This window comes from Coregonus clupeaformis, chromosome 21 (assembly GCF_020615455.1).
Source record: "Coregonus clupeaformis isolate EN_2021a chromosome 21, ASM2061545v1, whole genome shotgun sequence".
Taxonomy (NCBI): Eukaryota; Metazoa; Chordata; class Actinopteri; order Salmoniformes; family Salmonidae; genus Coregonus; species Coregonus clupeaformis.
Window position 1 is genome coordinate 30,864,473 of NC_059212.1, and position 24,636 is coordinate 30,889,108.

Sequence of the window (24,636 nt, forward strand, 5' to 3'; positions counted from 1 at the left end):
CCATTGTATGTTCTCTGCAAGTAAAGGACAAAACACACCATGCAGACACATGGCTAGAAATGTGGCCGCATCTTGTTAGTGATCACCTGCTGAATGTCGACGAACAGTGCCGATAATGTATATTTGTCGGGAAATGAACAGAACAATGACAGCCTTTAACTTTTTATAGGCACAGTGTGTTTTGTCCTTAAAGGGATACTTCAGGATTTTGGCAATGAGGCCCTTTATCTACTTCCCCAGAGTCAGATGAACTCATGGATACCATTTTTATGTCTTTGTGTCCAAATGGTATCCATGAGTTCATCTGACTCTGGGGAAGTAGATAAAGGGCCTCATTGCCAAAATCCCGAAGTATCCCTTTAAGAGACTGTAAAAAAAGAGGGCATTGAAAATGAGGGCATGTCATTCTGAAATGAGACCCCAGTATGTTCCGTTGACCCTGATCATAATCCACTTTGCTCCATGACTGACTAGTGTGAATAGTTTATTTTCTGGTTAGAAAAGCAATTCTAGTGTGTGGGATGTTATAGAGGATTCAAATAGCAATGTCACGCTAACCATCTAATTGAGCATGTAGTGGTAGCTAGTGAACTAAAGAGCTGTTGTGTAAAGTAATTTTACAGTTATGAAAAATTAATTTGTGTCAACCACCATTTCCATCTCATTTTGAGAATTGTGAGAAACACACGACTCTGGTTTCAGATAGAAGAGAGTGGGGTTAGAGTCATTCCAAAGGGTTAGTTGAGCCACCCCTTGTTTCTAGGAAGCCATACAAAATTGAGCAAATATTTAGGAAGAGGTCATCATTTCATGAAATCTGCGAAGCAAGAAACCACATGAAAAAAGTGGTAAGCAAGTTAGGTCCAATGAACGGATTTTCACAAAGTCAAATTAATTTATTGTGTATCTAAACCAAAGTAGATCGTTTTCAGACTGTTTTATAGATCAGTTGGGGTCTCTATAAGCTACAATATGAGGTCCTAAGCCTAGCATGAAAGTGTACTGTAGCTGTGGGCTAATATTGTCAAAATGGTTGCTTTGGGGTAAATTGTGCCTTTTGGCCAGGGGCAAGTTAAGCCAATGACTAATCAATATACCCCATACAAATGATGATTACATTTGGTCAGTTTTATGCATATACAGTGCTTTCACAAAGTATTCACACCCCTTGACTGCTTTTTTGGTCACTGGACTATACACAATGCCCCATAATGTCAAAGTGGACTTATGTTTTTCTAAATTTCTACAAATTAATAAAAAAATGTAATCTGAAATGTCTTGATTCAATAAATATTCAACCCTTTGTTATGGCAAGCCTAAATAAATTCAGGAGTACAAATTTGCTTAACAAGTCACATAATCACTTGCATGGGCTCACTCTGTGTGCAAAATAATGTTACCATGATTTTTGAATGACTACCTCATCTCTGTACCCCACACAAACAATTATCTGTAAGGTCCCTCAGTCGAGTAGTGAATTTCAAACAGAGATTCAACCACAAAGAGCAGGGATGTTTTCCAATGCCTCGCAAAGAAGGACACCTATTGGTAGATGGGTAAAAAATAAAGCAGACATTAAATATCCCTTTGAGCATGGTGAAGTTATTAATTACACTTTGGATGGTGTATCAATACACCCAGTCACTACAAAGATACAGGCGTCCTTCCTAACTCAGTTGCCGGAGAGGAAGGAAACCTCTCAGGGATTTCACCATGAGGCCAATGGTGACTTTAAAACAGTTACAGAGTTTTATGGCTGTGATAGGAGGAAAGTTAGGATGGATCAACAACATTGGAGTTACTCCACAATACTAACATAATTTACAGAGTGAACAGAAGGAAGCCTGTACAGAATAAACATATTACAAAACATGCATCCTCTTTGCAACAAGGCTAAAGTAATATTTTAAAAGCAATTAACTTTTTGTCCTGAATACAAAGTGTTATGTTTGGGGCAAATTCAATACAACAGCATAGTGGTGGCTGCATCATGTTATGGGTATGCTTGTAATTGTTAAGGACTGGGGAGTTTTTCAGGATAAAAAATAAATGGAATGCTAAACAACAGGCAAAATCCTAGAGTAAAACCTGGTTCAGTCTTCTTTCGACCATACACTGGGAGATGAATTCCCCCTTCAGCTGGACAATAACCTGAAACACAAGACCAAATCTACACTGGAGTTGCTTACCAAGAAGAGAGTGAATGTTGCTGAGTGGCCGAGTTACAGTGAGAAAGAGCTTGAAGAATTTTGAAAATGATAATGGGCAAATGTTGCACAATCCAGGAGTGGAAAGCTCTTAGAGACTTACCAAGAAAGACTCACAGCTGTAATCGCTGCCAAAGGTGCTTTTACAAAGTATTGACTCAGGGATGTGAATAGTTATGTAAGTTAGATATTTATGTATTCATTTTCAATACATTTGCAAAAATTTCAAAGAACATGTTTACACTTTGTCATTGTGGGGTATTGTTTGTAGATGGGTGAGAAAAAATTATGTTTAATCCATTTTGAATTCAGGCTGTAACACAACAAACTGTGGAATAAGTCAAGGGGTATGAATACTTTCTGAAGGCACTGTATATGCATAGTATTGAAGACAGCTTGCATTTGTGTGATTAGTCAAGTTCAAATGATGAAAAATGCCATCCTCAGTTGTGTTCACCCCCCTCTAGGCAACAATTGAAGTGTTTTCTTCCCAGGCACTATCGCTGGGATATGAGGTTACACCAGGGCCCGAACCTATGTTAAAAGTGTTAAATAAAATAACAGTGTAAAAAATGGGTCCCTAGGCTAACCCAGTCCCTATGCTCAATTTACCCCATACCCAATTTACCCCAAACTGTAATGTTTACATGCATTCTGATTATTTCCAGGGATACACAACATCCTGATATATATGTTGAAATCTTGTTAGAAAGAATACTATATTTCCTTTGACGTAGTGATGCTGAATGTAAGAAATGGCTCAACATACCCCACTCTCCCCTACTGTTGTTTTGGTTGCAAAACCTTTTTTGCATTCCTGTGTTCATGTACTTTGTGACTTTCTCAGAGAGCCTAGGAGAATGCTTCCTTTTCTATCTGATCTTGGTTGAAAACCTGTATGGTGGATATACCCCTGCAATGTATTTTTGCTTAAATCAAAGCTCGCTGGTATTCTTGAAAGCCTGTTGGGCAAAACAGAAGTCAATTAGCTGATCACTTTCAGGACAGAAAATGCTAAAGATCCAATCTGTTTGCTAATTCAATGGCAAATAAAAGCATACCATGTCCGCAAAATGATCCATTGGCTCTTGGCTTCCCCCAGACTATCTGTCGCTCAGAGTTATGAGCAGCCTTTGGTTTTCTGCTCTCTGAAAGCAATCTCTCACAGCCCTACAGCCCGCTCTCAATCAGATTGCCGCCTTCAGAATTAAACATACACTATTTGCATATTTATCTCATTCATTTAGTTAAATGTGTTTATTTGGAACACCAGAGGACAAAGAACAATGAAGGACAACTGTAAATGCATTATCATTTCATCTGCTCTTTATCTGATCCTCTTGTGACAACTTCTTCTCTCCACAACAAACCCCTCGGTGGTTCTATGTACAAAGTGTACACAGTCCAGTAAATCGGAATTGGAAAGACTTTTCCTGAGGTCATTTTGCTTCATCTATTGTTTTTGTTTGGACATCTATTGTTTTTGTTTTGGAATCCGAGTGATAAAATATGCACATGCACATGTAAGGTCTTTTTGCTATTCTCGGTGGACATTTAACAGCGTTTAGTATTGGGGGAAGCTTTTGCGCATCAAATGTTGATGCCTAACTCAAATGTGCTGCTAAACGTGTATGGCAAGCCAAACAGCGAGGTTGGGGTAGCTGTCTTTGTCACAGCTGTTGTCTGTTTGGTGTTTGTTGTCTGCTTCAAGGAGCCCTTGTCTTGTGTGACGACCCTCCCACTCTGTCTGCCGTATTCTCTCTTTGTTCTTGTTTCCTTGTTAGGATGCCGGTGGGCGGAGTTGGGAGGGTCGTCAGCTACATGGGAAACACCTGGGCCGGGTGTGTCCCAGGATAAATGGACCTCTTCCACATTCATTAGGGAGACTCTCTCCAGGCAGATACTTTGATTTTGGTTGTGATATTTTTGTGGCCTTTTTGGGTTGTTTGCTTTGGCACTTATCAACACTTTTCTATATTACATTTATGCAAGCAAACACTCACTTACACTACTGATTACTGATTACACACCCCATTGTTATTTCAGTTAGTTACTTTAATTAATAAATATATACTTTGAGTACTCCTTGTCTCCACGTGTCTCCCTTTTGTTACGAACTTGAGCCGGTTCGTGACAAGTGGGGGCTCGTCCGGGATTTTGAACTGGTTGTGTTTGGGAGAACGTGGAGTTAATGTCCAATTCTGTAGGGTTTTTTCTTTGTAAATTTTGTTAGTTTGTTTGAGTTTGATAGGGCAGTATTGGTTGCCTTTGGGTTTTGTACTGCGTTGGAGAGAGTACATTGGTTAGTTTCCAGTCCCTGCCCAGCCTGGAAACTCTTGCTCTACTCGCTGTTGGGACATCGGGCTGAGGTGAGTACAATCGGCTGTGTACCTCAGTGGGAGATTGGGTAGGGTAGTGACATTTGCTACCCGGAGCTATAGCTTTTTTCCCCTGATAGGCTTAGTGACGTGTTTTGTTTTGGGATACGTTGGGCATGGTTAAATGTTTGTTATTTTTGTGTGGTGTCAGTGGGCTGAGCAGTTGTCTCGGGGGCACATCCGTGGCTTGGGGAAATCTACCAGCGTGCTGGGGGGTTTAATTCCTTGCCAGCGGGCTACAGTGCGTAATTACCCACCGCAAATCTGCACGAAGACTAGGGTTGAGTTATGGTAGGTTTTGGGGAAGCTCCATATCCCAGCTCTTTTCTGTGGTGCTCGGTGTGATTGTATTTCTCTTGTGTCTGGTGTGCTCAGCAGAGGGGTTGAGAAAGATTATTATGATATATATATATTTATTTATTTTTTTCCCTGATTATGGCGTCTAATGTAGATGAGTTCATTCGCTTTCCATCAGAAGAACTGTTAGAATTATGTACTAAAGAACAGCTGTTGAAGGTTGCTGAACACTACAAGGTTGAAATTAGTGATAAACGCCTAAAAAATTCTATTAGGTTAATATTGAAGGCCAATTTGATGGAGAGTGGTATTCTGGATGTTACCACTGGGGCAGCCTCTGCTGAGGACACGTTGTCTCCCCGATATGTTACAATGACCGCTCCATCGGTTAGTCATAGTGGTCTTCTTTTTGAACAGCAGAAAGAACTGCTTCTGTTACAGCTAGAGCATGGACAAAGATCTAAAATGGAGTATGAACAAGCTAAAATGGAGCATGAACAAGCTAAAATGGAGCATGAAACGAAATGGACAAAGAGCTAAAATGGAGCATGAACAAGCTAAAATGGAGCATGATCGTGTAAAATATGAAAGGGAATTGGAATTTAAACAGGATATGGAGCGTGCTAAAATCAAGCTGCAACAAGAGCGACTAGAGTTGGTTAGGGAAGGAAAGCTCTCAGGGGAGAGTTTGCTCTGGGAAGGTGACCCAGAGTTACCTAGGGGTCGTTCCTCTTTTGGTCGTAATCCAGACACATTTGATATTGTTGGGAATTTACAGTTGTTGCCCCAGTTTAATGAAAAGGACCCGGAGACATTCTTTTCGTTGTTTGAGCGTGTTGCTGACGCTAGGAGTTGGCCTGATTCTGATCGCACTTTGATGTTGCAGTGTGTGCTGACTGGTAAAGCGCAAGAAGCATATTCAGCTCTTAGTGTAGCAGACAGTGTTAGTTATGAGAAGGTTAAAACGGCTGTGTTACAGAGTTATGAATTGGTCCCTGAGGCTTACCGCCAACGATTTAGAACTTTAAAAAGGGATGATCAGCAGACTCATGTTGAGTTTGCGCGAATATTATCTTCACAGTTCAATCGCTGGTGTTCCGCCTCTGCAGTTATGACTTTCCAAGGGCTGTGTGATCTGATTATGTTAGAACAATTTAAGGACACAATCCCTGATCGTATAGCTGACGTACATTAACGAACGAAAAATAAAGACTGTCGCTGAAGCTGCGGTTTTGGCAGATGAATATGTGTTGACTCACACACATTTTTTTGCAGAACCCCGTATTCGGAGTGAGTGGGGGTGTTTGCAGAGATTTGGGCCTCGCTCGCCGAGATACTTCGGTTCCCGGGCAGAGTTTCATTCAACTGGGGTTGAGCCTGATACCCGTGGTAAAACTGACTTTGGTCAAGAGTGTCACTACTGTCGAGAATTAGGTCATTGGAAAAATGAATGTCCGATTCTTAGGTCTAGGGGTAAATTCAGTACAGGTGCTTATGGTAAATTGAGGCCTATAGCGTTAGCAGCGCCTGTTCCACATCAGTTCACTCCTGACGCATTGTCTCATGCCCAGAGCCATGTGAAGGGCTATATTGATCCCGAGTATTTACCTTTTGTTACGGAGGGTTTTGTGTCTATGGTAGGAAGTAAGAACCTAGTGCCAGTAAAGATCCTAAGAGATACAGGTGCCTCTGAATCATTTGTGTTGGAATCTGTGTTACCCTTCTCTGCGGAGACTGATTCGGGGGAATAGTGTTCTAATTAGGGGAATAGGTTTGAACACTCTGTCAGTTCCATTGCATAAACTGATGTTGGATTGTGGACTGGTGAAAGGTGAGGTTGTTGTGGGGGTGCGTCCTTCATTGCCTATTGAGGGTGTTGACGTGATCCTTGGAAATAACTTGGCTGGGGAGCGTGTGTGGCCTATCGTGTTTCCATCTTTAGCGGTTTCTACTAAGCCTTCAATTGTAGGGATTCCTGATGAGAGTGCGCAGAATTTCCCAGAGGTGTTTTCTGCGTGTGCAGTGACGCGTTCTATGATCCCTGATGACTTGGTCACGGAACTGGCTAACGAGAATACCATAAAGAAGTCTGTTACTGTTTTCCCTGTTATCCCGTTATCCGTATCCCGCTCCGATTTAATCGAGGCGCAACGGGCTGACCCTACATTAGAAGAGTTGCGGGACCAAATTGTGCCTGTAGAACAGTTGGGAGATGTCGCACAGGGCTATTTTCTCCAAGAGGAGGTCCTGATGAGGAAGTGGATGTCTCATGGTAGTTGTTTTCTGGGGGAGGCGATTAGTCAGGTTGTGGTACCAGTTAGGCTTCGTGAGTTGGTGCTGACAACTTCTCACAACGACGTTGCTGGGCATATGGGTGTGAGAAAAACCTACAATCGCATATTACGACATTTTTTTTGGCCAAGATTAAAGAGGGATGTTTCTGATTTCATCAAAACTTGTCACACCTGTCAATTAACTGGTAAACCTAATCAAGCTATTAAGCCGGTACCACTGTTCCCTATTCCTGTACTCAGTAAACCTTTTGAGTATTTGATTATTGACTGTGTTGGTCCTCTGCCTCGTTCTAGAAAGGGTAGTAATTATTTGTTGACTGTGATGTGTCAGACCACTAGGTTTCCTGTTGCCTACCCTCTCCGGTCTATCACGACTAAGGCTGTGTTAAAAGCTTTGACTCAGTTTCTCTCACTGTTTGGAATCCCTAAGGTCATTCAAAGTGATCAAGGATCTAATTTCACCTCTAATCTCTTTGGACAGGTTCTCCAACAACTCCATATTAAACACAACTTGTCTAGCGCTTATCATGCCCAAAGTCAAGGAGCACTGGAACGTTTCCATCAAACACTTAAGTCTTTGTTGAGAGCTTATTGTACTGAGATGGATAAGGATTGGGAGGAGGGGTTGCCTTGGTTACTGTTAGCTGCTAGGGAGGTTTCACAGGAGAGCACGGGTTTTAGCCCAAATGACCTAGTGTTTGGACATCGGGTGCGTGGGCTTTTATCTGTTCTCCAGGATGACTGGAAGTCTCCCGAGCCTCCTCAGTCCCTGTTATCATATGTGGGTGATTTTCGGCGACGCTTGTATGCCGCTGGTGAAATGGCTAAAGAGGAGCTATCATCTTCACAGGACAGGATGAAGAGCATATATGATCGCCGAGCTGAGCCTCATCACTTTAGTCCAGGTGATCAGGTTCTGGCTCTGCTGCCAATTGTTGGTTCTCCTTTTCAAGCCAAGTTTCAAGGTTCATATACAGTGGTGCGCCAGTACACTGAGCAAAATTATCTAGTTGCCACTCCAGAACGGAGGAAAGCACACCAACTGTGCCGTGTAAATTTGTTAAAACCCTATTATGCACGTTCCTCTGAGACTGAACAGGGGGAGTCTACAGAGGACGGTAAGGCTGTTCTTTTGGCTGATATTGTTTATTCCCTGAGTTCTGGTCATGCTAGGTCTGTGCAGGAGCAGGAAGATGTTTCTGGTCCTGACGATTGCATACTGCAGGGTAGATTGAAAAATTCAGAGACACTGGAGATTGTAGATAGCCTTCTTACTCATCTACCTGTTGATGAGCGGAAAGAGAGGGTTGGTTTGATTCGGAGATTTCCAGGGTTGTTTTCGGATACACCTTCATTTCCTCTTCCTCGGATGGAGGACTGCGTTGGTCAAGTCGGCGCAGCTACGTTTGTGAGCAAATTTGACCTGTTAAAGGGGTATTGGCAGGTGCCACTGATGAGTAGGGCACGTGAAATCTCTGCCTTTATTACACCTTTTGGTCTGTACTCGTATTCGGTTATGAGTTTCGGACTGCGTAATGCGCCTGCCACTTTTCAGCGATTCATGAACAGGGTTGTCTCTGGTCTGGCCGGTTGCGCTGTTTATCTGGACGATGTAGTGATATATGCAGATGCTTGGGAGGAGCATCTGTCCCGTATTCAGGCCTTGTTCGGACGTCTGGCTGCGGGTCGCCTCACGATGAATTTGGCTGAATGTGAGTTTGCTCAGGCGACTGTTGTATACCTTGGAAAGGTGGTTGGGCAGGGTGACGTGCGCCCTGTTCATGAATATTGATGTGACCGACCATTGTTTGATTTTGTCATGTTCTATCTTTCCTGTTTGTCCCCTCCTAGTCTTGTGTTCTTCTTTCCTCTTAAAGGTTGCTTCCTGTGTAAAGGTTGCTGAGGTCTGGAGAGGAGGATGATGGGTGGGGCAAGTGGAGGTGTGAACATGTACAATTTGTCGGTTTGGGGACGCAGGGGCTGGTACGTTGGTCCGGGGTCCTTGTTGGTCCCCGGTCTTATGGGGGGTGTGACGACCCTCCCACTCTGTCTGCCGTATTCTCTCTTTGTTCTTGTTTCCTTGTTAGGATGCCGGTGGGCGGAGTTGGGAGGGTCGTCAGCTACATGGGAAACACCTGGGCCGGGTGTGTCCCAGGATAAATGGACCTCTTCCACATTCATTAGGGAGACTCTCTCCAGGCAGATACTTTGATTTTGGTTGTGATATTTTTGTGGCCTTTTTGGGTTGTTTGCTTTGGCACTTATCAACACTTTTCTATATTACATTTATGCAAGCAAACACTCACTTACACTACTGATTACTGATTACACACCCCATTGTTATTTCAGTTAGTTACTTTAATTAATAAATATATACTTTGAGTACTCCTTGTCTCCACGTGTCTCCCTTTTGTTACGAACTTGAGCCGGTTCGTGACACTTGTTATACTGAACTTGTTATTCATACCGGGAAATTGAAGTTTTAGTCTCAAAGCATCCTTACTCTACCATTTTAATTGTAGCATACGTAAGGGATTCTGCCATACAATTATTCCACATAATATTTGGAACAACAACCCCAAAGATTAAGCTGTCTCTGAATTTGGAGTCAGAAGTCACAATAGTTTTTGGATGTTAACACTGTTCAAAATGTTAAATATTCTCATCTGTGTCCCAGCGGTACTTCTCATGCAATCACCTGACCTTTTTACACGTTTTGGAGTCACTCAAGTGTGCTTCTCTCTACAGTTGTTGTGGTTACAAGCCTTTTGTCAGATTTATATTGGTAGTACTCCTGTGGGTTCTTGCACCTCTCCCCAGTGATTGTCATTCCAGTGTCATTGTCACTGCTGCCAAAAGTCCTCTATATTTATTGAGATCCGGACCCCAAAAGCTCATAACAAAATAACTGTGTTGTAAGAGGTATTTGCACCTGCAGTGCATGCCTAGTGCTAAGCTACATCATGTGTTGAATGTTTAAAAGAGCCCATTTTTATTCGTTGCCATAGTTCTTTGCACCTTGCCTAATTGTTGAGGCTAACACATTATTTTCAAACTGCAGCATTCGATTTGTTGTTAATTCCTTGAAAGGTGCTTTAATTCTTCTTTGTAACCTAGAAAAAAACTAATTGTATCATCTAAGTGTCATTTGGAAATTTGTTTCACCTCCTTTCATCATTATTGAACTCCTTAAGAAAAAATAGTTTTGTTAGGAATTGTTATGAGGCATAAATGTTTGTAAAATAGTTAATCGTTGGCATCACTATTGTTTTTGTAGTTTATATGCTCCCTGTGAATATTGTTATCAAGTCAATGTCATTCTGCTGAAACAGTGCCTTAGTAATTCCATCTTGTACATGAAACACCTTGTTCTTTACAGTACTTTTCAAGACAGAGCTTCCACTTTGTCAGATCTTTATGCTTGCCAGAGACGTTTTTATTCACCCTTTGTATTGGAGAACCTTTTGTGGGTTAATTAAAGGCAATGTCTTGGTTTGGATTTTTAATGCTATTGTCAATGAGCAATTCAAAATGAAGATAGTGGTGCTAGGATTTCCAGCTGAGCCAGCATAGCTTTAAGCTTTGATGGATTTGTCTGCTTACTTTGTAATAGCAAGACCACTAAAACTTGTGAGAAGAGCTATAGCACATCCTCTTTAAATGATAGGTTTCAATGTTCATGTTTCTACCAAAACACAGTCATTTGCGTCAATTGGATTCCAATGTAGCCTATATAGCCTACTCAAAACAATACCCTATTATATATGCTATTTGCATAATGCCAAAGCCATAATCTAATGGCTTCAATGAGATAATGATTATGAACATTTATTAGTTTATTCTCCCTTGCGTTGTACCAGAACAGCACCATCTTCCACCTCTGTAACGGATAGTGGATTTAAAGTCATAATATGGACTGACACAAACTGTATTATCCCCCTACTGAGGATACATATTCTACGGCCCAGTCTTATCATGCATCTATCTTCCTGATGCAGCATAATGAAAGCATTTGTCCTGTGCTGTGCTGGGTAGGATAAACATAAATGTACTGCACTATGGGGGAAATTCAGACCAGAGATACGCGCGTAAATTGAACTTTATTACATTTTTCTCCCCAATTTCGTGATGTCCAATTGGTAGTTACATTCTTTTCCCATCGCTGCAACTCCCGTACGGACTCGGGAGAGGCGAAGGTCGAGAGCCATGCGTCCTCCGAAACACGACCCTGCCAAGCCGCACTGCTTCTTGACACACTGCTCGCTTAACCCGGAAGCCAGCCGCACCAATGTGTCGGAGGAAACGCCGTTCAACTAGCGACCGTGTCAGCGTGCATGCGCCCGGCCTGCCACAGGAGTCGCTAGTGCGCAATGGACAAGGACATCCCAGCTGGCCAAAGCCTCCCCTAACCCGAACCACGCTGGGCCAATGTTTTAATCATATTCCACAAATTTTCCTGTTTCCTTCAATTTGTAGGCAATAGCTTATGATAAATATTATTAGCCACTACCTGTAGCGACTGTTAAATAACCATGTGTACTCCTGAGTGGCGCAGTGGTCTAAGGCACTGCATCGCAGTGCTAACTGTGCCACTAGATCCTGGTTCGAATCCAGGCTCTGTCGCAGCCGGCCGTGACCGGGAGACTCATGGGCGGCGCACAATTGGCCCAGCGTCGTCCAGGGTAGGGGAGGGAATGGCCGGCAGGGATGTAGCTCAGTTGATAGAGCATGGCGTTTGCAACGCCAGGGTTGTGGGTTCGATTCCCACGGGGGGCCAGTATAAAAAAAAATATGTATTCACTAACTGTAAGTCGCTCTGGATAAGAGCGTCTGCTAAATGACGTAAATGTATTTAACTGCCAATTTAGTGTTTGTTCTATTACATTGTTTGATTTAGCCTACCTTTATTAATTTCCTATGTAAAAGCTGTCACGTCCTTGTGGTTGTGGCTGAGGGTCAAGTAATAGTGGATACTATTTAATGAAGGCCAAATACAAATTGTAGTAAAAAATAAATCGGGACATGTAGGATTATTAAATCATTATGGAGCTCATTTATGGTGCTCAAACCGTTACTTTGAACTTGATGCACGGCGCAAGACTTGGCACTTGCTATCACACAGTTCCGTGATCAATGCAGGACATTAGGGTATTATAATTATATTGTAAGCTACACTACTTCCATCGTCAAACCACTTTTTTTTGTTCGTGCGTAAAGGCTCTATTCTTCCATGAAGTAGGATTCATGATTATTCCCTAAACATAAATAATATTGTGTAAAATCAATGTTTTTAAATCTACCCATGGGTAGATTAGGGTTCTAAAATGGAGACAAATATGCATACAGTTGAAGTCGGAAGTTTACATACACTTAGGTTGGAGTCATTAAAACAGACAGATTATTTCACTTATAATTCACTGTATCACAATTCCAGTGGGTCTGAAGTTTACTTACACTAAGTTGACTGTGCCTTTAAACAGCTTGGAAAATTCCAGAAAATGATGTCATGGCTTTAGAACCTTCTGATAGGCTAATAGAACATAATTTGAGTCAATTGGAGGTGTACCTGTGGATGTATTTCAAGGCCTACCTTCAAACTCAGTGCCTCTTTGCTTGACATCATGGGAAAATCAAAAGAAATCAGCCAAGACCTCAGAAAAAAAATTGTAGACTTCCACAAGTCTGGTTCATCCTTGGGAGCAATTTCCAAACGCCTGAAGGTACCACGTTCATCTGTACAAACAATAGTACGCAAGTATAAACACCATGGGACCACGCAGCCGTCATACCGCTCAGGAAGGAGCCGCATTCTGTCTCCTAGAGATTAATGTACTTTGGTGCGAAAAGTGCAAATCAATCCCAGAACAACAGCAAAGGACCTTGTGAAGATGCTGGAGGAAACAGGTACAAAAGTATATCCACAGTAAAATGAGTCCTATATCGACATAACCTGAAAGGCCGCTCAGCAAGGAAAAAGCCACTCGTCCAAAACCGCCATAAAAAAGCCAGACTACGGTTTGCAACTGCACATGGGGACAAAGAAATGTCCTCTGGTCTGATGAAACAAAAATAGAACTGTTTGGCCATAATGACCATCGTTATGTTAGGAGGAAAAATAGGGTGCTTGCAAGCCGAAGAACATCATCCGAACCGTGAAGCACGGGGGTGGCAGCATCATGCTGTGGGGGTGCTTTGCTGCAGGAGGGACCTAAAACAGGGAATTTTTAAGTAGGATTAAATGTCAGGAATTGTGGAAAACTGAGTTTAAATGTATTTGGCTAAGGTGTATGTAAACTTCCAACTTCAACTGTATGTTTTCATGGCTATCTTTATATATTCTGAACACGTTCTCCATAGTCTACATTCAAGTCTTGTGCCGGTCAAATTCAAATTAAAGGTACACCATATTTAAAGGGATTGCTTAAAAAAAAATGAACAGAAACAAATTGAACAAAAACTCAGATCAAATTAGTAGGCCACCCGGTGGGTGTGTTTTTGGTGTTGAATTTAATTTATTCAGTGTGCACAAGGGAACCACGCCCGCAAATCTCGTAAAGTGCCTCTATAAGGTAAGTCTGAATACCAACTACTGAGAAGTGAGTAGGAAAGGCGTGCGTGCGAAAGGCGTAATTTTCCTAAGTCTGAATTGGCCTGTCTAAGAATAGGGTGCCATTTGGGATTTAGCCAGAGTCATGTTGGTTTAATTCATCATGAATCCATTTCTTAATTATTTCCTGAGAGAGGGTAGAACTGTATGTCTTGTATAGAATATACTGAAGATAGACATGTTTTATAAAAGCTGAAGTTTAGCCCACTGTTCCAGTTATTATTTTCCATTCGTACCATAGCATGATCAAAATATGAAAATGTAACAACAATCTGCTGTTAACCTTTAACAGACTCCAAAATATGCCATAATGTTTTGCATGTACAGTATGGCTAACGATGGTACAAGGCAAGCAGTACAATATGTTGTGTAACACACAGCTCCATTCAGCCCCCTGGCATAAAATTATTAGAAACATTAATTAAAGGTCACATTTAGTGGTACAGGAACGTGGCTACTAGTACAGACGCCTCAAGTTCTCAGTTTCACTATCAAGATTTTGATACAGCTACACATCTTTTACCTTCAGGCAATGTAAATAATCTAATCCACACCTTTTTATATTGAATTCTGCATTTTCCTCCCACATTTGTTGATGTTTCTTTTCGATTAACACTTAGTGTCAACATGATCCTTTTTATTATTGATAAAGTAAGGAAAACAGTCAGTATGTAATTCCCATGGGTCTGCTATTCAGGGGTTTATAGCTCTCCCCTTCTACTTGCCATATTACTGTAATGATTACATATGGCTATTAGTATGGTGATGTCAACGCAAAGTGATTTTAGAAAAGAAATACTTGCTGTATACATTCCTTAAAATCAACTGCAGAATGTGTAGATGGACATCCCATGTATTCCACGCATTTCATCCAAACAGAGGACACATCACATCATTATTGTGATAAGAGGTTTTTGTTGTGAATTCTACAGCGGGTTCAACCTTCTTAAACCCGGACGGGGACTCAGGCACGGAGGCCGACAGCGAACCTCAGTTGACCTTTTACACTGACCCCAATCGCAGCAGGCGCCGCAGCCGAGGTATGAGAAATGGTAACGCCAACAGCGCGTGGGGCTCAGGGGGTAAGGAAGGAATATTATACTGCACAGACATCATCTGATTTCATACTCGCATGATGACAATGAAAAATACATATATCAGAGTAGATGAATGGACAACAAATGTATGTGTTTACAATGCTTGAGTTCAAACACATACACATGCATTCAAACATTCTCTCTTTGCTAGTGATCATGGTTGTTGTTAACAATGTGCTGTGTTCTAACCCATGTGAGTATGTGTACGATTTTGCTATCTGCCTAACTTGAGACAATAATGTGTCTAGCATTGTAATGTTTGAAATAAAGGAAGCGATTGGCTTGTGTTGTTGTTGTGTGACCGTGAAAGTGCATGGGATCAACAGTATGTTTGTGAGCATGCTATATGTCCTTGGTGCTGTGATGTACAGCAATGATGTGAGGGAACCGAATGCCCCTAACACTGAGCTGCCAAAATACAAGCATCTGAACGACCAGATATGGCATGCCTGCCTCAACATCCTCAACAGCACCTCCAACCAATTAAGATTTTGTTATCTGCACAGGTGTCAAAACAAAATAACCAACACCTTTAATTAGTAAAACGGTTAAGAATAGAATGTGCATTTCTACACGTTCCTTCGCACATTAACTGTGAAGCTGATCAAAATAAATGTTGACTTGATGAGACATTACTTTATTTATTTTTGGTTAGTGAGTTTTATCTGGATACCTGAAATCATGTTACTGAAATGCAAAACCATATGTTGATGTAAAAAAAAAAGATGTGCAGAGAGAGAGTGTCATAATGATGGGATTCATTTTCATTTTCTTTTTGTTAAAAAACTTAATGGATCAAGTTTGGGGCTTTGTGTCAAATTGCAAAGAAGGGAATTGGAATTAGAAGATTATGTTTCCTTGTTAGCAAAAATGCACTCAGTAATAAGTTCACTATATGTGAGTGAATTTGTTTTACAAGTTAGGTCTCGGTATTACTCTGCAATCGTTTGTTTTTAAGGATTAACTTAAGCTATATTTTGAATTAAGAAGTTCTGCTGGAGTTATTTTAAGAATGCTAAAAGGGACAGTAATCGAGGAACATTGGATAGGGATTAAGAATCACTTCTAACAAAGTTGAAGGCTGTTATTGGCTTCCTATATTAGAGGTCAGATTGTTGTGGGTGGGAGTGTGTTTGTGTGTGTGTGTGTGTGTGTGTGTGCAGGCAAGCTATAAGGTAGGAAACAGTTAATTTTTTAAAAGGGGTAGATCAGCTTTAATATTGCAGATAGATTGTGGCTTCTATTAATGTAATTGTCTGCATCATTTCCAATCCCCCATATATTTGGTGCTGTGATGTACAGCAATGATGTGGGGGATGTGGGGGAACCGAAAGCAACCTCTGAACTGCTCTTATTTGGCCACTTTTATCGCCCACCAGCTAGACTTGACATGCCAAGTCTCCCAAAGGCCACTGGTTTGGTACAGAGGTCCCTTTCATGGGCAGTAAGCCCAGTGATGACTTGTTTGTAAGCGACTCCCTTGGTGGAGGTGCTGGAGGGAATAAAGGGGTGCTTCCCAAATGGCATCATATTCCCTTTATAGTGCACTACTTTTTACCCTATGAGCCCTGGTCAAAAGTAGTGCACTATAAAGGGAATAAGGTGCCATTTGGGAAATAGCCACAGTGTAGTTTCAGCTTCACATGCTTCCCCTTTGTTGTCTGTGTCCTTCTTTTTTCTAGCAGGTTCCCCACGAAGCCCCATCAATAAGACCACCCTGACTTTGATCAGCGTTGTCAGCTGTGTGATCGGCCTGGTGTACTCCTCACACCTCTCCTGTGGCGTCAATGTCCGTGTCATCCTCCATGTGCCCGAGCACCTCATCGCAGACGGTAAGGGGCGAGCGCCTGCCCTCCTGAAAACCACAGGGGTATAACTGTATGCCGCTCTCTGCTACCCCACTCCCAGACAAAGGGAAATGGGGAAATGTCACTAGGCTGATTCCTCCCCTCTACCCTCTCTCCTCCCATTTGAGACCACAACAGATGTGCCCTCAAAGCATCAAAGCACAATCAGGCCAGGTCGTCGTGACCACCCACTGTATCATCACTCTTTCTCTCTCCACTTTCTCTGTGCTTGGGCTGGCTCGTTAATGAATTTCAGGGTAGCTAGCACCTGCAGAAAAGCACTGCAGGCCAAGTATTCACTCTTGGCTCATTGGCATTTTTCAGCCATCATGGGAGCTGGCAGTCCAGATATAGTATGGGCTGTGACTTGCCTTACTCATCCATCATTCCGGTTTGATTTGATTCCTAACCACCACTGTATTCCACGGATACTCCGGGTGGAATTATCATTCCAGAAGGCATCCAGTGGAGGCAACTTTGAAAAGAGAGATGAAAGATTGTGAATTTGCCTTTTGAATCGCAGAAACTCAGATCGATTTAGAACGTGTCCATAAATGTCTACACAATCTTATCAGACTTAATGTAATGTTGTGGTTAAGGTGATAACAATCTAGGTTTTTGCCTGTGAGAAATGTGTATTTATGCCACTGCTGTGTATGCCATGCACCTTCAGAAATATGAAATGAGTTACCAGAACATTGTGTCCTATCCATTTCACTGCTGTTTTTCATCCGGGAAAATATAATACTCAGAAAATTTATTATTTTTTGTGCCTTGTGATAACAGTCTGTACTCTATGAACTGTTGAATAGAAAGGCTGATGTAAAGTACTGTACCTTAAATTGATCAGGTAGGTACCTAAACTGTGTGTTTTCTAACAACCAACAAGCCTTTCCCTTTTTCTTAGGGTCCAAGTTCATTTTGCTGCAGGGCAGTCAACTGGATGCGTCTGACTGGCTGAACCCGGCCCAGGTGTTGCTGTACTACCAGCAGAATGCCAGCGGGCCTTGGATCAATGAGCTGTGTGGCCGCCGCATTCTGGACCCCTGTGAACACCAGTGTGATCCAGAGACAGGTACTACAGTATACTGCATAGTGCATACCACCGGCAACCAATTCTATCTGTCTGCACTTTCACTGAACTTCAATATTGAATTTAAGTTAATTGTATTGTATTTTGCAAAAAAACATATACACCTGAGTGGCGCAGTGGTCTAAGGCACTGCATCGCAGTGCTAACTGTGCCACTAGAGATCCTGGTTCGAATCCAGGCTCTGTCGCAGCCGGCCGCGACCGGGAGACTCATGGGCGGCGCACAATTGGCCCAGCGTCGTCCAGGGTAGGGGAGGGAATGGCCGGCAGGGATGTAGCTCACTTGATAGAGCATGGCGTTTGCAATGCCAGGGTTGTGGGTTTGATTCCCACTGGGGGCCAGTATAAAAAAAATATATATATATATATATGTATTCACTAATTGTAAGTTGCTCTGGATAAGAGCGTCTGCTAAATGACTAAAATGTAAATATAAAATGTGCATTGGATCCCCAGAGGATTGCACTTACAAAAAATAAGGAATTAAAACACGTTTCTAAGGTAGTTCTCAAATGTATATGAATGTACAGAAAACAAGAAAGATGCAGAATGGAATGGAGTGATGTATTTGAGATTGAATCACTAGCAGACCTGGGTTCAAATACATGTGTATTTGTTATTTAAACAAATGCTGTGTATTTGAGTATTTGAATGTTTATTTGAAAAAAACAAATAGTCGACCAAATTGTATTTGTAAGTATTTTCAAATACTTCTTTCAAATACTATTTTCAAATACCTGTGTTAAATGAAGGGGAGTGTATTTGAGTCAGTGCATATAAGTATTTTCAAATACTTTGCAAGTGTATTTACAAATACATTCCAATAGTCAACTACTTGTTTTTTCAAATAAATGTTATCTCAATACTTATTTTGAAATGTATTGAAAAGTAATTGAAATACCTGAAATAGGATTTTAACACAGGTCTTATCACAAGTGAGTGACTGACACTCTAATGTATTTGTCCTCTTGCTCAGTTGTGCACCGGGGCCTCCCACTCCTCTTTCTATCCTGGTTAGAGCCAGTTTGCGCTGTTCTGTGAAGGGAGTAGTCCACAGCGTTGTACGAGATCTTTCTAGGCAATTTCTCGCATGGAATAGCCTTCATTTCTCAGAACCAGAATAGACTGACGAGTTTCAGAAGAAGGTTATTTGTTTCTGGCCATTTTGAGCCTGTAATCAAACCCACAATTGCTGATGCTACAGATACTCAACTAGTCTCAAAAAGGCCCGTTTTATTGGTTCTTTAATCAGCACAACAGTTTTCAGCTGTTCAAAAAAGGGTTTTCTAATGATCAATTAGCCTTTTAAAATGATAAACTTGGATTAGCAAACACAGCGTGCCATTGGAACACAGGACTGATGGTTGCTGATAATGGGCCTCTGTACGCCTATGTAGATATTCCATGAACAATCAGCTGTTTCCAGCTACAATAGCCATTTACAACATTAACAATATCTACATTGTATTTCTGATCAATTTGATGTTATTTTAATGGACAAAATAAAAGCTTTTCTTTCGAAAACAAGGACATTTCTAAGTGACCCCAAACTTTTGAACGGTAGTGTGTACAGTGCATTCGGAAAGTATTCAGACCCCTTGACTATTTTCACGTTTTGTTACGTTACAGCCTTATTCTAAAATTGATTAAATCATTTTTTTCCCTCATCAATCTACACACAACACCCCATAATGACAAAGCAAAAACAGGTTTTTAGAATTCTTTGCAAATTTATGAAAAATAAAACACTTAAATATCACATTTATGTAAGTATTCAGACCCTTTACTCAGTACTTTGTTGAAGCACCTTTGGCAGCGATTACAGCCTTGAGTCTTCTTGGGTATGACGCTATAAGCTTGGCACACCTGTATTTGGGGAGTTTCTCCCATTCTTCCCTGATCCTCTCAAGCTCTGTCAGGTTGGATGGGGAGCGTTAGATCCAGAGATGTTAGATCGGGTTCAAGTCCGGGCTCTGGCTGGGCCACTCAAGGACATTCAGAGACTTACATTTACATTTACATTTATGTCATTTAGCAGACGCTCTTATCCAGAGCGACTTACAAATTGGTGCATTCACCTTATAGCCAGTGGGATAACCACTTTACAATATTATTATTATTATAACAATTTTTTGGGGGGGTGGGGGGGTAGAAGGATTACTTTGTCCTATCCCAGGTATTCCTTAAAGAGGTGGGGTTTCAAGTGTCTCCGGAAGGTGGTGAGTGACTCCGCTGTGCTGGCGTCGTGAGGGAGCTTGTTCCACCATTGGGGTGCCAGAGCAGCGAACAGTTTTGACTGGGCTGAGCGGGAACTGTGCTTCCGCAGAGGTAGGGGGGCCAGCAGGCCAGAGGTGGATGAATGCAATGCCCTCGTTTGGGTGTAGGGACTGATCAGAGCCTGAAGGTACGGAGGTGCCGTTCCCCTCACAGCTCCGTAGGCAAGCACCATGGTCTTGTAGCAGATGCGAGCTTCAACTGGAAGCCAGTGGAGTGTGCGGAGGAGCGGGGTGACGTGAGAGAACTTGGGAAGGTTGAACACCAAACGGGCTGCGGCATTCTGGATGAGTTGTAGGGGTTTAATGGCACAGGCAGGGAGCCCAGCCAACAGCGAGTTGCAGTAATCCAGACGTGAGATGACAAGTGCCTGGATTAGGACCTGTGCCGCTTCCTGTGTAAGGCAGGGTCTCCGAATGTTGTAGAGCATGAACCTACAGGATCGGGTCACCGCCTTGATGTTAGCGGAGAACGACAGGGTGTTGTCCAGGGTCATGCCAAGGCTCTTCGCACTCTGGGAGGAGGACACAACGGAGTTGTCAACCGTGATGGCGAGATCATGGAACGGGTAGTCCTTCCCCGGGAGGAAGAGCAGCTCCGTCTTGCCGAGGTTCAGCTTGAGGTGGTGATCCGTCATCCACACTGATATGTCTGCCAGACATGCAGAGATGCGATTCGCCACCTGGTTATCAGAAGGGGGAAAGGAGAAGATTAGTTGTGTGTCGTCTGCGTAGCAATGATAGGAGAGGCCATGTGAGGATATGACAGAGCCAAGTGACTTGGTGTATAGCGAGAATAGGAGAGGGCCTAGAACTGAGCCCTGGGGGACACCAGTGGTGAGAGCACGTGGTGCGGAGACAGATTCTCGCCACGCCACTTGGTAGGAGCGACCGGTCAGGTAGGACGCAATTCAAGAGTGAGCCACGCCGGAGATGCCCAGCTCGGAGAGGGTGGAGAGGAGGATCTGATGGTTCACAGTATCAAAGGCAGCAGACAGGTCTAGAAGGACAAGAGCAGAGGAGAGAGAGTTAGCTTTAGCAGTGCGGAGAGCCTCCGTAACACAGAGAAGAGCAGTCTCAGTTGAATGACCAGTCTTGAAACCTGACTGGTTTGGATCAAGAAGGTCATTCTGAGAGAGATAGCAAGGGAGTTGGCTAAAGACGGCACGCTCAAGAGTTTTGGCCAGGAGGATAGGGGACATAGAGAGTCAAAGGATGCAGAAAGGGAGAAGAGGAGGGTTGAGGAGGCAGAATCAGGAGATTGGAGGGAGAAGGATTGAGCAGAGGGAAGAGATGATAGGATGGAAGAGGAGAGAGTAGCGGGAGAGAGAGAGCAAAGGTTGCGACGACGCATTACCATCTGAGTAGGGGCAGAGTGAGTAGTGTTGGAGGAGAGCGAGAGAGAAAAGGATACAAAGTAGTGGTCGGAGACATGGAGGGGAGTTGCAGTGAGATTAGTAGAAGAACAGCATCTAGTAAAGATGAGGTCAAGAGTATTGCCTGCCTTGTGAGTAGGGGGGGACGGTGAGAGGGTGAGGTCAAAAGAGGAGAGGAGTGGAAAGAAGGAGGCAGAGAGAAATGAGTCAAAGGTAGACGTAGGGAGGTTGAAGTCACCCAGAACTGTGAGGGGTAAGCCATCCTCAGGAAAGGAACTTATCAAGGCGTCAAGCTCATTGAAGAACTCTCCAAGGGAACCTGGAGGGCGATAAATGACAAGGATGTTAAGCTTGAATGGGCTAGTGACTGTGACAGCATGGAATTCAAATGAGGAGATAGACAGATGGGTCAGGGGAAAAAGAGAGAATGTCCACTTGGGAGAGATGAGGATTCCTGTGCCACCACCCCGCTGACCAGATGCTCTCGGGGTATGCGAGGACACATGGTCAGACGAGGAGAGAGCAGTAGGAGTAGCAGTGTTTTCTGTGGTAATCCATGTTTCCGTCAGCGCCAAGAAGTCGAGGGACTGGAGGGTAGCATAGGCTGAGATGAACTCTGCCTTGTAGCCAGCAGAACGGCAATTCCAGAGGCTGCCTGAGACCTGGAATTCCACGTGGGTGGTGCGTGCAGGGACCACCAGGTTAGAGAGGCAGCAGCCACGCGGTGTGAGGCGTTAGTATAGCCTGTGCTGAGAGGAGAGAACAGGGATAGACAGAGGCATAGTTGACAGGCTACAGAAAATGGCTACAATAATGCAAAGGAGATCGGAATGAAATGAACTAAACATCTGGGAAAGGAGAGAGCGGGGCCTCCCTCACTTACGTTTCACTGAAACACACAAATATAACTCTCCCTACTTCCACCTCAGAAACTATAATTGTTGTAAACTACAGCGGTTCAATGTTTTCTAGGAATAGACTAACTTAGTTTATTCAGCTAGCTAACTTGGTACAGTATTCCTCCGTGAAAATCGTCCAGGGCACCTAGTCATATGATGCCACAGCCAACTAGCATGCCAGACTCCAACAACACGGTTTAGCACCAATACTCGGCCACAACAAACCACCAGTGTGTCAACACGCCAAGCAGATCATTCGTATCCGTGTCTAACGTTGTGGGTTAGACCCGACAGCTTGAGCGAGTCCGTCGTCAACTTATTCAGCCAGTTAGTTAGCTAGAATAGTTAGCATACTAGCTAGCCATTGCTTTCAGACAAAGAAGAAACCCCTCCTCCCACGGCACGAACACACAGAGAGAGCCAAGCTAACGTTAACTAGTCACCCATGTCCCGAATTCCCTTGAACGACTCTGGCTACCAGTATGTAAAAACAAAACACAAATGTAGGTTATAACTTACCCCTAGCAGCTACTGTTAGCTAGCCAAGTGCAACGCTAGCCACTGAATTGACTCAGCCAGTTCGCGTCTGTTCGCTATTGTTTACTAGTAGCTATCCAGGTAGCAACAAGCTAGCTAAATTTCAAGCACAGTAGCCACTTACTACTTAACGTTAACGCTTCAGATAATGAGGTTAGAAAACAGCTGAATGGTAGGCATTATTGTATGTAATTATTGTAGGCAGCTAGCTGGCATAATTACAGGTACTCTCAGGCATGAAACAACTATCCACAGTTGCTAATAGTTACCAGTAGCTACCCACCAGCTAGTCCAGGTAGTGGGTTAGCTAGCTTCGTGCTTCACCGGGCTCAGCCGAATACAATACTAACCTACAATAATTACATACAACAACCCACAATAACTACCTACAATACCTAACTACAATCTAAATACATAGTTTAAGCTTTACTCGACAAAGCCCAAACTATGTATATAAGCCATATAAGCCAAGCTTACCTCCCGCCAGAGAGAGACACAACCTCACCCGACGACGACGACTAGCAACTTGTCCCGACTTGTCCCGAAGCCAATCCTACATTGTCTTGGCTGTGTGCTTAGGGTCGTTGTCCTGTTGGAAGGTGAACCTTCGCCCCAGTCTGTGGTCCTGAGCACTCTGGAGCAGGTTTTCATCAAGGATCTCTCTGTACTTTGCTCCGTTCATCTTTCCCTCGATCCTGACTAGTGTCCCAGTCCCTGCCGCTGAAAATAATCCCCACAGCATTATGTTGCCACCACCATGCTTCACCGTAGGGATGGTGCCAGGTTTCCTCTAGACGTGACGCTTGGCTTTCAGGCCAAATAGTTCAGTCTTGGTTTCATCAGACCAGAGAATCTTGTTTCTCATGGTCTGAGAGTCCTTTAGGTGCCTTTTGGCAAGCTCCAAGCGGGCTGTCATGTGCCTTTTACTGAGGGGTGGCTTCCGTCTGGCCACTCTACCATAAAGGCCTGATTTGGTGGAGTACTGCAGAGATGGCTGTCCTTCTGGAAGGTTCTCCCATCTCCACAGAGGAACTCTGGAGCTCCGTCAGAGTGACCATCGGGTACTTGGTCACCTCCCTGACCAAGGCCCTTCTCCCCCGATTTCTCAGTTTTGCCGGGCGGCCAGCTCTAGGAAGAGTCTTGGTGGTTCCAAACTTCTTCCATTTTTAAGAATGGTGAAGGCCATTGTGTTCTTGGGGACTTTCAATGCTGCAGGCATTTTTTTGTTATCCTTCCCCAGATCTGTGTCTCGACACAATCCTGTTTCGGAACTCTACGGACAATTCCTTCGACCTCATGACTTTGTTTTTGCTCTGACATGCACTGTCAACTTTGGGACCTTATATAGACACGTGTGAATGCCTTTCCAAATAATGTCCAATCAATTGAATTTACCTCAGGTTGACTCTAATCAAGTTGTAGAAACTTCTCAAGGCTCATCAAACCCTAGACCCACTCCAATTCGCATACCGCCCCAACAGATCCACAGATGACGCAATCTCAATCGCACTCCACACTGCCCTTTTCCACCTGGACAAAAGGAACACTTATGTGAGAATGCTGTTCATTGACTACAGCTTAGCGTTCAACACTATAGTGCCCACAAAGCTCATCACTAAGCTAAGGACCCTGGGACTAAACACCTCCCTCTGCAACTGGATCCTGGACTTCCTGACGGGCCGCCACAGGTGGTAAGGGCTTAGTCCCCTCCTGTACTCCCTGTTCACCCACG

The 24,636-nt window shown here is 43.2% G+C and overlaps 1 protein-coding gene across 9 annotated transcripts in view; it reads left to right on the plus strand.

Annotated features, from left to right (window-relative positions):
* The window catches only part of LOC121535208 (astrotactin-1), a 304,191-nt gene that overhangs the window by 76,374 nt on the left and 203,181 nt on the right, over positions 1 to 24,636 (plus strand). For 3 of the 9 annotated variants that reach the window (XM_041842034.1, XM_041842037.1, XM_041842036.1), the window contains exons 5-7: positions 14,716 to 14,865; positions 16,563 to 16,712; positions 17,635 to 17,802. In XM_041842034.1, the coding sequence (XP_041697968.1) occupies positions 14,716 to 14,865; positions 16,563 to 16,712; positions 17,635 to 17,802 (468 nt within the window). The remainder of the gene's footprint in view (positions 1 to 14,715; positions 14,866 to 16,562; positions 16,713 to 17,634; positions 17,803 to 24,636) is intronic. The other 6 variants (XM_041842038.1, XM_041842039.1, XM_041842041.1 and 3 more) reach the window with 4 other exon arrangements.